The 17,514-nt window shown below is 42.9% G+C and overlaps 1 protein-coding gene across 1 annotated transcript; it reads right to left on the bottom strand.

Moving 5' to 3' along the window:
- Nucleotides 1-9,020: 9,020 nt before the first annotated feature.
- rax (retina and anterior neural fold homeobox) lies at nt 9,021-14,820 on the bottom strand. Its single transcript, XM_002936669.5, has 3 exons — nt 14,040-14,820; nt 13,580-13,824; nt 9,021-10,750 (listed from the first exon to the last, which is right to left on the bottom strand). The coding sequence occupies exons 1-3, from the start codon at nt 14,320-14,322 to the stop codon at nt 10,298-10,300; spliced, it is 981 nt and encodes a 326-aa protein (XP_002936715.1). The 5' UTR covers nt 14,323-14,820; the 3' UTR covers nt 9,021-10,297.
- Between the last annotated feature and the right edge of the window lie 2,694 nt (nt 14,821-17,514).

Here is a 17,514-nt window from a genome sequence, read left to right as displayed (position 1 = left end):
CGTACATACATGTTACATAGTTACATTGGGTTGAAAAAAGAGTCCATCAAGTTCAACCCTTCCAAGTAAACCCAGCACATATATATACACACATATATAAACTATATATATACCAATTTCCATACTTATTAAAGATATTAGTATCACAATAGCCTTGGATACTCTGCCTGTTCAAGAACTCATCCAGGCCCCTCTTATAGGCATTAACAGAATCTGCCATTACCCCATCTCTAGGAAGGGCATTCCCCAACCTCACTGCCCTCACCGTGAGGAACCCCCTACCCAACATCCCCCGGCAGGGCATTCCCCAACCCCCTCACTGCCCTCACCGTGAGGAACCCCCTACCCAACATCCCCTGGCAGGGCATTCCCCAACCTCACTGCCCTCACCGTGAGGAACCCCCTACCCAACATCCCCCGGCAGGGCATTCCCCAACCCCCTCACTGCCCTCACCGTGAGGAACCCCCTACCCAACATCCCCCGGCAGGGCATTCCCCAACCTCACTGCCCTCACCATGAGGAACTCCCTACCCAACATCCCCCGGCAGGGCATTCCCCAACCTCACTGCCCTCACCGTGAGGAACCCCCTACCCAACATCCCCCGGCAGGGCATTCCCCAACCCCCTCACTGCCCTCACCATGAGGAACCCCCTACCCAACATCCCCTGGCAGGGCATTCCCCAACCTCACTGCCCTCACCATGAGGAACTCCCTACCCAACATCCCCTGGCAGGGCATTCCCCAACCTCACTGCCCTCACCATGAGGAACCCCCTACCCAACATCCCCTGGCAGGGCATTCCCCAACCTCACTGCCCTCACCATGAGGAACCCCCTACCCAACATCCCCCGGCAGGGCATTCCCCAACCTCACTGCCCTCACCATGAGGAACCCCCTACCCAACATCCCCTGGCAGGGCATTCCCCAACCTCACTGCCCTCACCATGAGGAACCCCCTACCCAACATCCCCTGGCAGGGCATTCCCCAACCCCACTGCCCTCACCGTGAGGAACCCCCTACCCAACATCCCCTGGCAGGGCATTCCCCAACCTCACTGCCCTCACCATGAGGAACCCCCTACCCAACATCCCCTGGCAGGGCATTCCCCAACCTCACTGCCCTCACCATGAGGAACCCCCTACCCAACATCCCCTGGCAGGGCATTCCCCAACCTCACTGCCCTCACCGTGAGGAACCCCCTACCCACCATCCCCCAGCAGGGCATTCCCCAACCCCCTCACTGCCCTCACCGTGAGGAACCCCCTACCCAACATCCCCCGGCAGGGCATTCCCCAACCCCCTCACTGCCCTCACCGTGAGGAACCCCCTACCCAACATCCCCCGGCAGGGCATTCCCCAACCCCCTCACTGCCCTCACCGTGAGGAACCCCCTACCCAACATCCCCCAGCAGGGCATTCCCCAACCCCCTCACTGCCCTCACCGTGAGGAACCCCCGACGCTGCTTCAAATGAAAACCTTATTGCTCTAATCTAGGGATCCCCAACCTTTTTCTCTTGTGAGATATAAAAAGTGTTGGGGAGCCACACAGAAACAAAAAAGTTCTTTGGGGGCCAAATAAGGGCTGTGATTGGCTATTTGGTAGCCCCATGTGGCCTGCAGGAGGTTCTTCTTGGAGTAAAACTGTGTCTCTGGGCTTCCAAACTTGTCTCCAAGCCAGACATTTAAAAATGGCACCTACTTTGAGGTCACTGGGAGCAACATCAAAGGGGTTGGGGAGCAACGTGTTGCCCCCGAGACACTGGTTGGGAATTTTTCCTCTAATATAAAGGGAGGTCTCTGGTGCGCTGATTGTTTTTATGGGAAAAAAGAACCCCCCTATCTGTGTATAATCCCCTCTAATGTACTTGTACAGAGTAATCATGTCCCCTCGCAAGCGCCTCTTTTCCAGAGAAAACAACCCCAACCCTGACAGTCTCACCTCATAGTTTAACCCTTCCATCCCCTTAACCAGTTTAGTTGCAGTCTCTGCTCTCTCTCCAGCTCATTAATATCCTTCTTAAGGACTGGAGCCCAAAACTGCCCCCCATACTCAAGGTGAGGCCTTACCAGGGACCTATAAAGGGGCAAAATTATGTTCTCATCCCTTGAGTCAATGCCCTTTTTTATACAAGACAGCACTTTATTTGCTTTAGTAGCCACAGAATGACACTGCCTGGCATTACACAACTTGTTATCTGCAAAACCCCCAGATCCTTCTCCATTAAGGATCCCCCCAACAAACTACCATTTAGTGTATAACTCACATTTATATTATTTCTACCAAAGAGCATAACTTTGCACGAGGGGCCTGCCTGATCGATATCTGGCCTGAAATTGGGCAGATATCAATCGGGCAGGTTAAAAGATTTAGTCGGATCAGGGACCTGCATTGGCTTGTTGAGGTGGTCCCCGAACCGATTGCCCCACGGCCGCCATTATAATTCGATTGTTTGGCCCCAGGGCCAAATGATCAAATTAGCCTACATTTTCCTGATATCGCCCTGTAGGTGGGGATATCGGGAGAAGATCCACTTGCTTGGCAACCCCGCCAAGCGAGGGGATCTTTATGTGTATGGGCACCTTAAGGGATGATGTGTCAGATGAGGGGTCCCCTAAGTTTGCTACTCTGTGCCGGGCCCCTCTGAAGATATTATTTGCAGGGGGCCTGGCACAGAGGCAATACTGCCCAGTTTTCCAATTTTGTCAAATCTTTCTGCAAAGTGGCAGCATCCTGAATGGAACTTGTTGTCTATTTACTTAGTAGATTTTAAAGAAAATCCTTGGTAGACCATCAAAATCTGGAAGGTCGCAGACTAACCATCTCTAGATTATTATTAGAAAATATTGTCCTTCTTTTCTATCTACCTTCCCAGTATTCTGTCCACTCCAAAAAAAAGGCTTTGGAATCTAGAAGGGAGACATTGAATGCTTTGCACATATTATTATGAGCCGGACCAACTCGACTGGAGAGTTTGTGAGCCGCAAATGTCTCCAAATTGGTCTGGCAAGTAGAAAAGTTCTTGAAACGAAGCTGAACAAAGTTGACGTGCCGGCTTCAGACAGGGCTTTTTAAGCTAAGCACAGATTGTGAAAATATAATTAGAGACAGCCCTTTGTTTCCACACAATGAGTGGGAAAGGCTGAAAGGAGAGGTCTCCCAGGCTTCAGTGAACCAGCTCCGAGCACAATGGCCGCACTTCTCCGCTCCCTAATGAGAAACGTTAATTGCCACAATTTCCAGATTGCGTTAAGTGCTCAGCTCGCCAAAAAATAAGGGGGTGTTTCATTTTAATGGTTCTTAAACTTCTCGTCCCCATTAAATGTGGTAACAGAGATAATGAAATAGAAAATGCCCTGTGTTTGTTGTGTTTTTTTTTTTATTTACGTAAAACAATGAAGTGTTTATGAATGTTTATTGTTTTATTTTGATTCGAAAAGTTTTTTTTGCAAGTTTATTCAAACGCAGCCAGCGCTTGCTGTGTCTAAATTAGAACCGTTTGTTTGGGTACTTACTGTATGTCAAGGAAACTCAGCCGTGGGAACCAAAAATGACGCATTGTTCCTTAATCTCATGACATATATTTAGCCATTGTGCCGAAACGTCATGTCAGAAGGGTTGTTTGTGGGAATGGAGGTCCAGGAAGAAGCTTTTGCACATCCCTTAGGCCAGTGATCCCCAACCAGTGGCTCGGGGGCAACATGTTGCTCACCAACCCCTTGGATGTTACTCCCAGTGGCCCCAAAGTAGGCGCCATTATTACATTTCTGGCTTGGAGGCAAGTTTTGGAAGCCCAGAGACACAGTTTTACTCCAAGCAGAGCCTCCTGCAGGCCACATGGGGCTACCAAATAGCCAATCACAGCCCTTATTTGGCATCCCCAAAGAACTTTTTGTGTGGCTCCCCAACACTTTTTACATCTGAGTGTGGCTTGTGAGTCAAAAAGTTTGGGGATCCCTTAGTTCAATGCTGTGTGACTTTTTCCATGCAGCCAGCTGATTATTCGCTATAGGCCAGTTTTAAACTGGAGATATCAGACAGCCAATGAGACCCTTGTGAGGTTAAAGGGAAATATAAACTTTTAGAGGGCCAAATCCATTCTTCAGACCTCAAGCTAGAGTAACTTTGCCTTAGGGCAAAATGCATGGAGCTACTTGGTAGCAGCTACTTGTCACAGCTACTTAACGCCCAAAAACACCCTGCCATAGACAATACTGAGAATTGCCTCTGCTAAAACACACGTAGAGACAATTATCAGTAAATGATCAGCATTGTCTGTTTCTGTAGCTGTGACAAGTAGCTGCTACTAGTAGCTCTGTGTGTCTTCACCCTTAGAAGGCTTAAGCCAACTTCATACCTACCATATTTATTTGTGGCCCTCATCAACATCTAGATTTTGTTTATTCACACTCACTTTTGATAATCCCCAAACCATTTTCTGCCATCAAATTCATTCATGCTAAAATAATAAGCAAGAGCACTCAAGGCCATGCTGACTACTCTAAGTCTGGCCATGTATGTGCGGATTTGCCTGACCGGCCATGTATGTGCGGATTTGCCTGACCGGCCATGTATGTGCGGATTTGCCTGATCGGCCATGTATGTGCGGATTTGCCTGACCGGCCATGTATGTGCGGATTTGCCTGACCGGCCATGTATGTGCGGATTTGCCTGACCGGCCATGTTTGTGCGGATTTGCCTGACCGGCCATGTATGTGCGGATTTGCCTGACCGGCCATGTATGTGCGGATTTGCCTGACCGGCCATGTATGTGCGGATTTGCCTGATCGGCCATGTATGTGCGGATTTGCCAGACCGGCCATGTATGTGCGGATTTGCCGGACCGGCCATGTATGTGCGGATTTGCCAGACCGGCCATGTATGTGCGGATTTGCCAGACCGGCCATGTATGTGCGGATTTGCCAGACCGGCCATGTATGTACGGATTTGCCGGACCGGCCATGTATGTGCGGATTTGCCTGACCGGCCATGTATGTGCGGATTTGCCGGACCGGCCATGTATGTGCGGATTTGCCAGACCGGCCATGTATGTGCGGATTTGCCTGACCGGCCATGTATGTGCGGATTTGCCTGACCGGCCATGTATGTGCGGATTTGCCTGACCGGCCATGTATGTGCGGATTTGCCTGACCGGCCATGAATGCGCGGATTTGCCTGACCGGTCATGTATGTGCTGATATGCCTGACGGCCATGTATGTGCGGATTTGCCTGACTGGCCATGTATGTGCGGATTTGTGGCCTGACCGGCCATGTATGTGCAGATTTGCCTGACCGGCCATGTATGTACGGATTTGCCTGACCGGCCATGTATGTGCGGATTTGCCTGACCGGCCATGTATGTGCGGATTTGCCTGATCGGCCATGTATGTGCGGATTTGCCTGACCGGCCATGTATGTACGGATTTGCCTGACCGGCCATGTATGTGCGGATTTGCCTGATCGGCCATGTATGTGCGGATTTGCCTGACCGGCCATGTATGTACGGATTTGCCTGACCGGCCATGTATGTGCTGATATGCCTGACGGCCATGTATGTGCGGATTTGTGGCCTGACCGGCCATGTATGTGCTGATATGCCTGACGGCCATGTATGTGCGGATTTGTGGCCTGACCGGCCATGTATGTGCAGATTTGCCTGACCGGCCATGTATGTACGGATTTGCCTGACCGGCCATGTATGTGCGGATTTGCCTGATCGGCCATGTATGTGCGGATTTGCCGGACCGGCCATGTATGTGCGGATTTGCCTGACCGGCCATGTATGTGCGGATTTGCCTGACCGGCCATGTATGTGCGGATTTGCCTGACCGGCCATGTATGTGCGGATTTGCCTGACCGGCCATGTATGTACGGATTTGCCTGACCGGCCATGTATGTGCGGATTTGTGGCCTGACCGGCCATGTATGTGCAGATTTGCCTGACCGGCCATGTATGTACGGATTTGCCTGACCGGCCATGTATGTGCGGATTTGCCTGACCGGCCATGTATGTACGGATTTGCCTGACCGGCCATGTATGTACGGATTTGCCTGACCGGCCATGTATGTGCGGATTTGCCGGACCGGCCATGTATGTGCGGATTTGCCTGACCGGCCATGTATGTGCGGATTTGCCTGACCGGCCATGTATGTGCGGATTTGCCTGACCGGCCATGTATGTGCGGATTTGCCTGACCGGCCATGTATGTACGGATTTGCCTGACCGGCCATGTATGTGCGGATTTGCCTGACCGGCCATGTATGTGCGGATTTGCCTGACCGGCCATGTATGTGCGGATTTGCCTGACCGGCCATGTATGTACGGATTTGCCTGACCGGCCATGTATGTGCGGATTTGCCTGACCGGTCATGTATGTGCGGATTTGCCTGACCGGCCATGTGTGTGCGGATTTGTGGCCTGACTCCCTGGCCACGTGTGTCATAGCAGTAGTCGGTGCTGACAGAACATCCCGTGACTGTGTTCCATTGCAGGTCTGTAGTAACTTGAGGCCTTGGCCCAGTCAGTATCAGTTGCTCTTCATAAGGGACAAGAAAATAAAAGCCTTTAGCAGTCTTGTGCTCATATCACAGCAGAGCCAAGGGCAGTGGCACACAGGGAGATTAGTTGCCCTGCGACAAATCTTCGTTACCACTTCGTTCTCCCCACAATGCCATCCCACCGGCAAGAATGTAAATTGCCGGTGGGATGGCATACGCATAGCTTCAGTTTCCTGAAGTTGCCCGAAGTTGCCTCCCACTTCCTATTCTCTTGCCAATGCCCTAAATGGCCTGGCAAGAGGATGGGAAGAGGGAAGGAGAGTAGGACTAAAGATGTCCCCTCTCTGTATTAGCTCCGCCCCTTTTGTGCTTCCTGCACTCTTGGTAATGATAAAATAATGAAGTTCTCTTAGGGAATGCTTATCTCTCTTTCTCTATCTCTCAGTTTAGGGTAGCAGCTAGTGGGACACTGAGAAAAACAACAAGTTTATATTGGTGGCAATCCAGTCACATCCAGACCAAGGAGGACTTTTACACCATTATGGCCGATAAAAAGTCACAAGCAGAACAAAATGGAGTGAACAGCACTGTGGCCTCTGCATAACAACCTCTGAGAATGTGAGGCTTTGAGTAGCAGGTCTGCCAGTTGGCTTTCTCAAACATGGCATTTTGCCTTCTCCATGCCCACCACTTCCCTTTCACTTGAATGGAAAATATACTGTCTATGTCAGACTCTAGGGGGGTTAGATTTGGCTTCAGTCAGGGATTCTGTCAGAGATTCAGTGCTTGAGAAGACATATCGCCATATTGCAGTGCTGTTATTGCAGCAGGGCTCCCTGATAATTGGGCATTTGATAAGCACTGTGTGCCATGGAGCTTAGAACTGGTTACTGCCTATACTATGGCAAGGAGGCTCAGTGCTTTGAAATGACTTACTACTTCTAATTCTTGTAGTGAAAGGGTTACTGTGAGGAGAGAGCTTAACTAGCCCTGTCCTGCCTTGTTTGCCCAGTAAGTGAGAGAGGTTACCTTGGCTTAAGGCCCCCATACACGGGCCGATAGAAGCTGCCGATATGGGTCCCTTGGACCGACTCGGCAGCTTATCTGCCCGTTTAGGGGCAGAAATGAGCGGGCTGGCCGACCAATATCTGGCCTAAAATTGGGCAGATATCGGTCGGCCAGGTTAAAAGATTCAGTCGGATCGGGGGCCGCATCGGATCGTTGATGCGGTCCCCGAACCGACTGCCCCATTGCCGCCTACATAATCCGGGGATATCGGGGAAAGATCCGTTCACTTGGTGATCCCAGGGCCAAACGATCGGATTATTATTTTTTTTAACTTCAAGCTCCCCGATATCGCCCACCCGTAGGTGGAGATATCAGGGGAAGATCCGCTCGCTTGCCGATCTCGCCAAGCGAGCGGATCTTACCGTGTATGGGGACCTTTAGTTTGGCCAGAGCTGTTCATTTATGAGATGATTGTTGGCAGTGCCGGGACACTTATTGTTCTCTATCATTTCATCAAGCTCTCCCCAAGCACCAGCAAAGGAGATTAGTACTAATATACTAATATTTATATACTAATATACTAATATTTATATACTAATATACTAATATTTATATACTAATATACTAATATTTATATACTAATATACTAATATTTATATACTAATATACTAGGCTCCAGATAGGGGAATAGTGCCCTGCTGAGCAATCTATTCAACCATTTGGCCATATCTTTAATAGTACTGCTAGTTATGACTTACTGAATAGAAAATAAAGGCACAGTGTTGGTCTGGCATTGGAAATACATGAAACTTTTATATATTTTGGAACTATTAATATTAACATTAATTCCTGGGTTACAAAAATGGCATTTTCATAACTTAAAGATTGTTATCTGAATCTGTATATCTTGGCAATGCTAAGGAAGCGTTCTACCATTTATCATGATACTTAGGCCACCGGAGGGCGCTGTGTCACAGTTTTTAAATGCAGACCCTCCTCATGGCAAGTTTAGACGCCCCCACCCAAGTCACTTATAATGCAAGTTTCAGATAAATAATAAAATTCTTCCTTAAAGGGGAAGTCCACCTTCACATTGGTTTTTAGTATGACATGAATCAACCTCTACTAAGCAATTACTTAACCATTACTTATTTTTTATTGAGTTTTGAATTATAAATCTTCCAATTCTGCCTGTTTCCAGCCTGCGACTGATGAAGCTATCTGGTTGCCAGGGTCACTGACCCCTTTATGCAAAAAACACACGTGAGAGTTTAGTTTTGTTGCTATTCTCATTTTTACTGCTTATTTTATTTTTAAAGCCTCTTCTATTCATCTTTTATTGTGACTACCAAACTACTGTCTGGTTGCTAGGGAAAGGAAGCTATAGCAACCAGATAGCAGTTGAAATTCCAAGCCTGAGTATTATAGAAAAAAGTAAATCATGAAAAAACTATAAAATGAAATAAAATAGAAATTGCCTTGCAATAACATAACAAAAACATACAATCTTAAAAGGTTTACGTAAAAAATCTTTTATTTTCTTCTGTACAACTTTATTTACAAAAAATATTGTCTAGACGGGATTTCGGTGCTGTATTGGGTCGGTGTTGTTATGGTTACATGAATGTGCATTGGTTCATAGTCCCAAGGAAAGGCAAATCCGTGCAGTTTAATGGAAGAAAAGAAGATTTGGGTACTTGGGGACTAAAGTCAGGATATCCCCAAATTGAAGGTATTCAATGTCACAAAAAGTAGAAACATTTGAGATTTGTTCTTTCCTTAGATGATTAAATCCAGTTGCCCAATTCCCCTGAAACTTGCCTTATGATACTCACTACCCCCCAATTGCTGCACCTTCTTATTGTTTGAGGGCAAATCAGTTCCAATACTAAACTGTAGCACCACCCAAACACCGGCTTTGAGTGAGATGAAGAATGAATTGGTGCATCCAATGCTATTTGACAGGGTTACACCCTATATGCTATTACCCTATGATACCTTAGGAGATTTATTTGGTAAAATATATCACAAGTTATAGTGAAATACAGTATCCTCTCTTGGAGAAAAATAGTAATACTCAGGGGTAGATACGCAGGGCCGGACTGGCAATCTGTGGATTCTGGCAAATGCCCAAAAAGAGTCAATATTTATTGGGCTGTTTGGGCCTTATGTGTACTTGGACTACCAGGGCCTATCTTGAATCTCGGTCCAGACCTGTAGATATAAATGAAATTGCCAATGCTAAATGCAGGGATCTGCAGCTTGTTGTTAAACTGCAACTCATCATGGCGCCATGTCTTTAGTAGTGGCATTGTTTTGGGAAAGCTAGGCCCCATTATATAATGTATAAGTTGTGTCCTATGGCCACCATCTTGCCCTACTATACCTACTGCTGGTTGCTGCTCGGTGCTATCCTCCCACCATGCACAGGTCCCTGGTATTGTTATTCTCCATTCCGACCCCTACAGAACAGCTCTGCCCGGCACATACCATGATACCAAGACCCCTGGCTTCAAGTTGGTAAATAAATAGTGAAAAGCAACTGGAGAATTCTCATTGAGTCTTTAGGCAGACTCCTTTATGTCTGCTAATGAATACTAACTATAATTTACATTTGTATACAGGACATAACGTTAGTCCAACAAAACTGGCAAACTCCACAGTCTTAAAGCCACACAATTCTAGGAAATTGGTCCATAATGTGCTTGCCATCAGGGAAAAAAAGTCTCTCCCATATGGAGTTTGTTGGAATGTTCTCCCAGAGCATGGTGGCTGCCCTATGCTATATTCATATGGTTTGCCAAGGCTTGCCAATAGACTGGATGTGTTCCTTTGCTTTCATCCTCAGAGAGGCTATGCTGTTATTTCTGGGGTCTGCTTCTTCCAGTGGATACTTGTCTACGAAGCTTGCCCCACACTGGTAAGGAGGAGGTGGTCCCATGGCTCCTAAAGGTTGGAGAGCATGACCCACAGATGCCGGGTTGATAAATGGTGGAGGGGTGTAACTGCCTGGAAGGCTTGGTGGGCTGGTGACAAACCCCGGTAAGCTCTGCAGGGCTGTGCTGTTGGATATAGATGGGGTGAGCCAGGAGTCCAGTGGAAGACTGCTGCTGATGGCACTCATGGCAGAAGGTTGAGGTGACCTGTTAAATGAAAGTATCGGGGAATCTTGAAGTTTCATAGAAGTCACCTCTAGTTTCTCTTGCCTCCTCCATTTGGCTCTCCTGTTCTGAAACCATACCTAAAGTCAAAGATAAAAACATAATTGTAAAAACTACATGGGCCAGCAGAGTATCCACTAAGCACAGAGCCGGACTCATGTATCCACAGTAGGATAAGTCTGTAGAACACTACATTGCCAAGTCTCAGTGTTACATATTCCTACAAAATATAACTACGCATAGTGTATGTAAGGGCATTCATTCTGTTTGGGAAACCTCCATTACTAAATACAGGCAAGTTAATTATTAATTATGTAGCATCTATCTATCATCTATATCTATCTATCTATCTATTTATCTATCTATCATCTATATCTATCTATCTATCTATCTATCATCTATCTATCTATCTATCTATCTATTTATCTATCTATCTACCATCTATCTATCTATCATCTATCTATCTATCTATCTATCTATTTATCTATCTATCTATCTATCATCTATATATATCTATCTATCTATCTATCTATCATCTATCTATCTATCTATCTATCTATCTATCTATCATCTATATCTATCTATCTATCTATCTATCATCTATATCTATCTATCTATCTATCTATCATCTATATCTATCTATCTATCTATCATCTATCTATCTATCTATTTATCATCTATCTATCTATCTATCTATCTATCATCTATATCTATCTATTTATCTATCTATCATCTATCTATCTATCTATCTATCTATAATCTATCTATATCTATCTATCTATCTATCTATCTATAATCTATCTATCTATCATCTATCTATCTATCTATCTATCTATCTATCTATCTATCATCTATCTATCATCTATCTATCTATCTATCTATCTATCATCTATCTATCTATCTATCTATCATCTATCTATCTATCTATCATCTATCTATAATCTATCTATCTATCATCTATATCTATCTATCTATCTATCTATCATCTATATCTATCTATCTATCTATCTATCATCTATATCTATCTATCTATCTATCATCTATCTATCTATCTATTTATCATCTATCTATATATCTATCTATCTATCTATCTATCTATCATCTATATCTATCTATTTATCTATCTATCATCTATCTATCTATCTATCTATCTATAATCTATCTATATCTATCTATCTATCTATCTATAATCTATCTATCTATCATCTATCTATCTATCTATCTATCTATCTATCATCTATCTATAATCTATCTATCTATCTATCTATCTATTTATCTATTTATCTATCTATTTATATAATGAGCACATGGACAATAAAGAGCAATATTTTAATTTCTAAAGAAGTTGATTTAAAGTAATAATAATAATGATTAATGTAAAAATACTATATATATATAATATTATAGTAAATGTAAGAATGGGTAATGAAAATATGTTGAGTCATATATTAGATATTTTGTACGTAAAGCATCACAAAGGGGTATAATTAAGATTAAGTTAATCAATGCAAGCTTTCAGAACAATTTTAAGCAGATTATCTGAATTTCTTTGAAACTGTTTAACTTTGCTGAATAATTTCTTTAAATAACAGTAATAATAACACACGTTAGTTTTTTAGCTACATTCTATATAGCAACTAAAAAAAAACATTAAAAAAGCTGGAGGCATCAATTTGCCTTATTTACCCAGTTCTGTGGTTATTATTACTGAATGATAGAGAAAAAAGAACCAGGAGCAGTGACAATAAATATTTAGATTATCTAGTCTGGATAACTTTAAAACAAGGGGACAAACACTGTACAATAAACACCTATTTCTCCTATTCCCTTGCTATTCAGAAAGCTTAGAATAGTAACCACAGAGCAGGGTACAATAAGGCAAATTGATGACTGCAGCTTTTTAATAGAGGCAGGAATTAATCAGTCTTTTGTAATAATTTAGTTTGAGAACTTTCCTATAAGCTTTTCTCTTTTTATTTATTTTACTTGTACATGAGAAAACATGTGTGTCCCACTGCCAGAATGAAGCAGAAGAAGCCGGCAGAGAGCAGGGCCGGGATTACTGTGTATCAGACACGGGGCGCCTGTTCCCTGGGGCTATTCCCAAAGTATAATCTCCTACTTTCCTTCCACAACTCAGTACTGAACCTGTTGTTCAACACAAACTCCAGTGTAACATCTCTAGATTATGTAGATTTCTTAAGATACACAAAACCCATAAACTGAATGGAACCCTTGTTTGGTGTCACACAAATGTCCTTAGTTAAACTGCAAAGAGCAAAGTTGTGCGACTTTCCAAAGTTATCACTTTATTATCCCAACACTCTCTTGGAAATAAAATAAATTGTGCAGCTTTACTGTCAATCTATCATCTGTCCATATGTATCTGCTCTATCATCTGTGTATTGATCTACGTATTTTTAAAATCTAAAAAAAAAAAATGACAATAAAAAAACAGACTAAAATTGTAGTTGGGAATCTACTGATACTATTATACTTTTCCAAAACAAATTTTGTGCTTAAATAAAAAATTTACCATTTTTAAAAAACTTTTTTAATGTAGCATGAAAAACCCATTGGCTGTTAATTATAAAAAGAAGACAGCCGACATTAATAGGGATTCCCTATTTACATTTTATATATAGAATATTTTACAAAAACAATATCCACAAAAGATGAACTCGTTGGTAGACTTTGTTGCTTCATGGAACACTGTCTACTCTTTCATTAATATGCCCCTAGTTAATCTTAAATAATTTTTAAATCCACCATAAAAGTCTCATTCGTTTGCCCAAGAGGAAAGCTATAATAATTACTGTAATTGGATTAGTAGAATGAAAAGCCGTTTGATTTGTGGCCGCGGCTATTTAATAAGTTATGACCCTCAGAATTTCCGAATAATGACTCACCTGCACCCTGACCTCGGGCAAGTTTACTTTCATAGCCAGCTCTTCTCGGCTGTAGACGTCGGGGTAGTGGGACTTCTCGAACGCCCTCTCCAGCTCGTGTAGTTGGTAAGTTGTGAATGTTGTCCGGTTCCGTCTGTGTTTCTTCTTGGGCTGTTGTTCATCATCGGAGAGTTTATTGTCACTGTTGTTGGAGGTGGACAAGCCTGGGCTCAGGCACTCACTTGAGGTCTTTCCTGAGTATGGATCTGTAGGAATGGGAAAGTTAAATGTTATAAGGTCTCTGTTTACAAGTTTGACTTAATCAAAGAACAACCTATTCCCTTGTAACTAGGCACAAAAAGAGGTGCCTGGTAGGTAGTTTTGTAGGCAACTATATCTTATAATTGAGCTTTGCTAATGACTCTTACTGTCTTCTTTAGAAACTATAAGCTTATGTGATAAAAATACACAAAAACCTTACCTCCATAGCCATCACTCTGCCCATCTTCTAAATGCTCTTGTTGGGGATGAATTTCTTCCGTCATTTTGTGTAGACAGTGTCGAGAGCTCCTCTTGTCCACTTCTTTGGCATTTCTGGGACTGACCTCAGTCTGAAATGAGCCCAGGACACTATCCTCTTTGGAAAACCCCAAGATGGCCTCTATGCTGTGCAGCCTGGACGGGTTCCCTCCTGGGCTCCTGAGCAGATGTCCAGACAGAGAGAAGCTTCCGTCAGCCATCAGGGAAGGACTGTGCAGGTGCATCGAGGACCCTTGAGGTTTTCAATCACGGTGATTATTTCCAAGAAAAGTTCTTTATCTGATCGAGCTTAGTAGTCCACGTGCTCCGACTTCTGCAGATATTTTATTTCAAAGAATACTTCCAAAGTGATGCTTTCTGGCTCTTCAAAAGTACAAAGTTTTTTTTTCCCTCCTAGCAAAAAGAGATTAATATATCTGTACAAGGCTAAACTGCAGGGGCAGGATGGTATATTCCACAACAACAGAGCCCGAGCAGGCTGCAAATCTTCCTAAGAAAGGCTGATTCCTCTAAGCTGCCTCTGAGTAGCAGATCCTTCTGGTTGCTTTCTGGCTGACAGCCTGTCCTTGAACAACAGAGGATCAGTTCCTTGTGACCTATCTGAAAGGAATGACACAGCCTCTGCTTCCTGAGGACTTTTAAAGCAATTCCTGGCCTGGGTCCTTTGTGTGTTTCAGCTACCCCTGCTGTGCTACCCAGTGATGCCACATTATCATTGCACCATCAGGTTTTGTCTAGTTGGAGACAGTACCTGCATGAGATGATGTCCCTTGCCCCTCCCCAAAGTAACAGTTCCTACTCCTCCGAATGAATGAATTGGAGGGCTGTTTGCTTTATTCATTTACCCCTCCAGATTAGAACCCCCCAAACAACTGTTTATTTTATGTATTTCCCCTCAGCAGACACACATAAACAGAACCTTTCCATGGACGGCACTAACAGACAATGCCCTGATAATTATACTTGGGAATGTGACTAAAAAACGTTATGGTTCCAATTATTCTGGCACGTTATTTCAGCATGATCACAGGGCACAGAAACAGAAATATCGTGTTACTCGAAAACCATTTTCTCCTTTTGTACCTTGGCACTTGACCCATTAAATTGAATTTCATGCACTTCAGGTGATCAAAAAATGTCTGTTAACCTTATGCACTTCTCCGTTATAGGCAGATTTGTGGTTTTCCTTCTCTGAAATTTATTTGATTGGGTTTGTTTATTTTGGTTCATTTTTTTGCATGGATATTTGGAAGCGTCCTTTGCTAGGGTGCCATTGCTGAAAGTTTATTTAATAAGGGAAAAGTTTTGTCTGATCAGGGCACTATTTATTTAGATTTATAATTAGAATTATTTGGATAATTTTGTAATTGATGTTGCACATATTATCATTGCCAGTTGCATGCTTTTTACCATGTTATTGCCGTACAGATAACTCCAATGTTAATTCACAATATATCCCTAATATCAATAAAAAATATTGTTGAAATAATAGTCACAGTATAAAGAAAAAAATGAATTCACCCATTTAATTTCTACCGCCACTTTAATATAGCTTTCTATTTTATTTTTGCACAGAAATGTATTTTTTTTTGTTTTCTATATTTTTCTGCAATATGGTAAAATACACAAAAAAAATACAGGCAAAATTAATCAAATTAAATAATAAAAAAAAAATAACATTGAATAAATAATGATACAGTTTGAGGAATTGATATTATTTAAAAAAAAAATACAGGGTAAAGAAATAAATGATGAAAGTAAATGAATGAAATTGGGGGAGAGATGTGCTTTGCCAGCTCCCACTAAGGCATATGGTGCGGTAGGAGAGACAGCAGAAGGTTTAGCACAAATCTTGTTTCTAGAGAAGTTTAATTACAAATAAGCAGATGGATCGGCACCTGATTCAAATCTTATTGTGTGTCGGATTTTTCCTTTTTTTTGCAAATTTGGTTTCTGTATTCAGTAAATAGTAGAAATGGTAGAAATAACTTTGCTGTAAATCTGTTCTGATTTGTGACCATATCCATTGGGGCAGTAAAACCAGGCACATCGCAGAAGACATTTTGGTGTCCTTTGTGCTGGGTTTAAGGAGCACATCAATTCTATTGTCTCGGCTCTTGATGGCCCTCAGTGCTCTCAGCCAGGGGCCCATTGTTAGCAGGTAATCTACATGTTCGTGTCTCAATAAAGTGAATGTGTTTGGCTGGTTGCATGCTGGAGTTTTAATGACAATGCTCCCTAATGATGTGACATTATCTCCTGACAATACCAACATCCTGGGTCGTTTTATTGTGGTGATTAAACCAACAAATTGATCTACTTACAAGTAAAACTAATGGTTACAATGAGAATGGCACAAAGAACTCTAGTTCTTAGCCAAAGTCTCCTCCTGGGCAGTTTGGCTGCAACTTTCTTATAGACTTTACACTGTACCCGATGCTGGAGAATTCCTTTAGCGAAGAGAGAATAATCCCAGGACAAATAACCGTGGTACAGACTGCAACAGGCAAATATTCACAGCAGCCACGGGATAGGAGATTATACTTTTCATATTGGTTCCCAACAATATTTTAATCCAAAAGGATAAGCTTGCTCGCTGTTTATTTATCCTATATAACTGTGATTAAGAGGTGGGTAAATATGTTTCCCTACGGACAACTGTTTGGTGTTTGTAAGCGGAACATTTGATTTATTTACCTTTTTGCAAGCGCTGATTTATGCATTTACACACAAAGGCCCATTTATTAACATTCTGATTTTTGTGGTTTTAGAGTATTTTGAAACCATTAATAAACTTATTTTGCACTAAAATCACGAATATCTAGTCATTTGGGAAAAGACTGAAACTGAAAAAGCAGGAACAAATTATAATGGACAACAAAAAGAACACAAAAATCACACATTTGCCGTGGTTTTTACATTTTTCCACAAATCTTTTGGGCTTACAAAAACCTCTAATACCACAAATTAAGTAAATAACCATGAAAAAAATAATAAAATATGAACATTAGTAAATGCCCCCCCCCACAGAGTTAAATCATGGGCAAAGTTCCCTGACTGCCTGTGTGTTATAGGCTGCCCCTCAGGGGCTATGACTGCTCTGTCTTTAGGTCTTTAGTGATGGTTAGGTTCAAGCAAAACATATTCATACCAATAGCACTAAGCTTAAACTGTAATTGAGCAACATTGGCTGGCCACAGACTCGGCATCCCTAATGTAAAAAAAACACTTTTAACAGTTTTCTCTACTGTACCTGTTTTCCCTCAGTCTATCTACCTAACTGCAATGATAGTACAGGTATATGACCCGTTATCCAGAATGCTCGGGACCAAGGCCATTCCGGATAAGAGGGTCTTTCCATAATTTGGATGTTCATACCTTTAGGGGCTGATTTACTAACCCACGAATCCGACCCG

This window comes from Xenopus tropicalis, chromosome 1, assembly GCF_000004195.4.
Source record: "Xenopus tropicalis strain Nigerian chromosome 1, UCB_Xtro_10.0, whole genome shotgun sequence".
In the NCBI taxonomy this organism is placed as follows: Eukaryota; Metazoa; Chordata; class Amphibia; order Anura; family Pipidae; genus Xenopus; species Xenopus tropicalis.
Note: the sequence above shows the minus strand (reverse complement) of the source record. Positions and strands in the feature narration are given on the sequence as shown.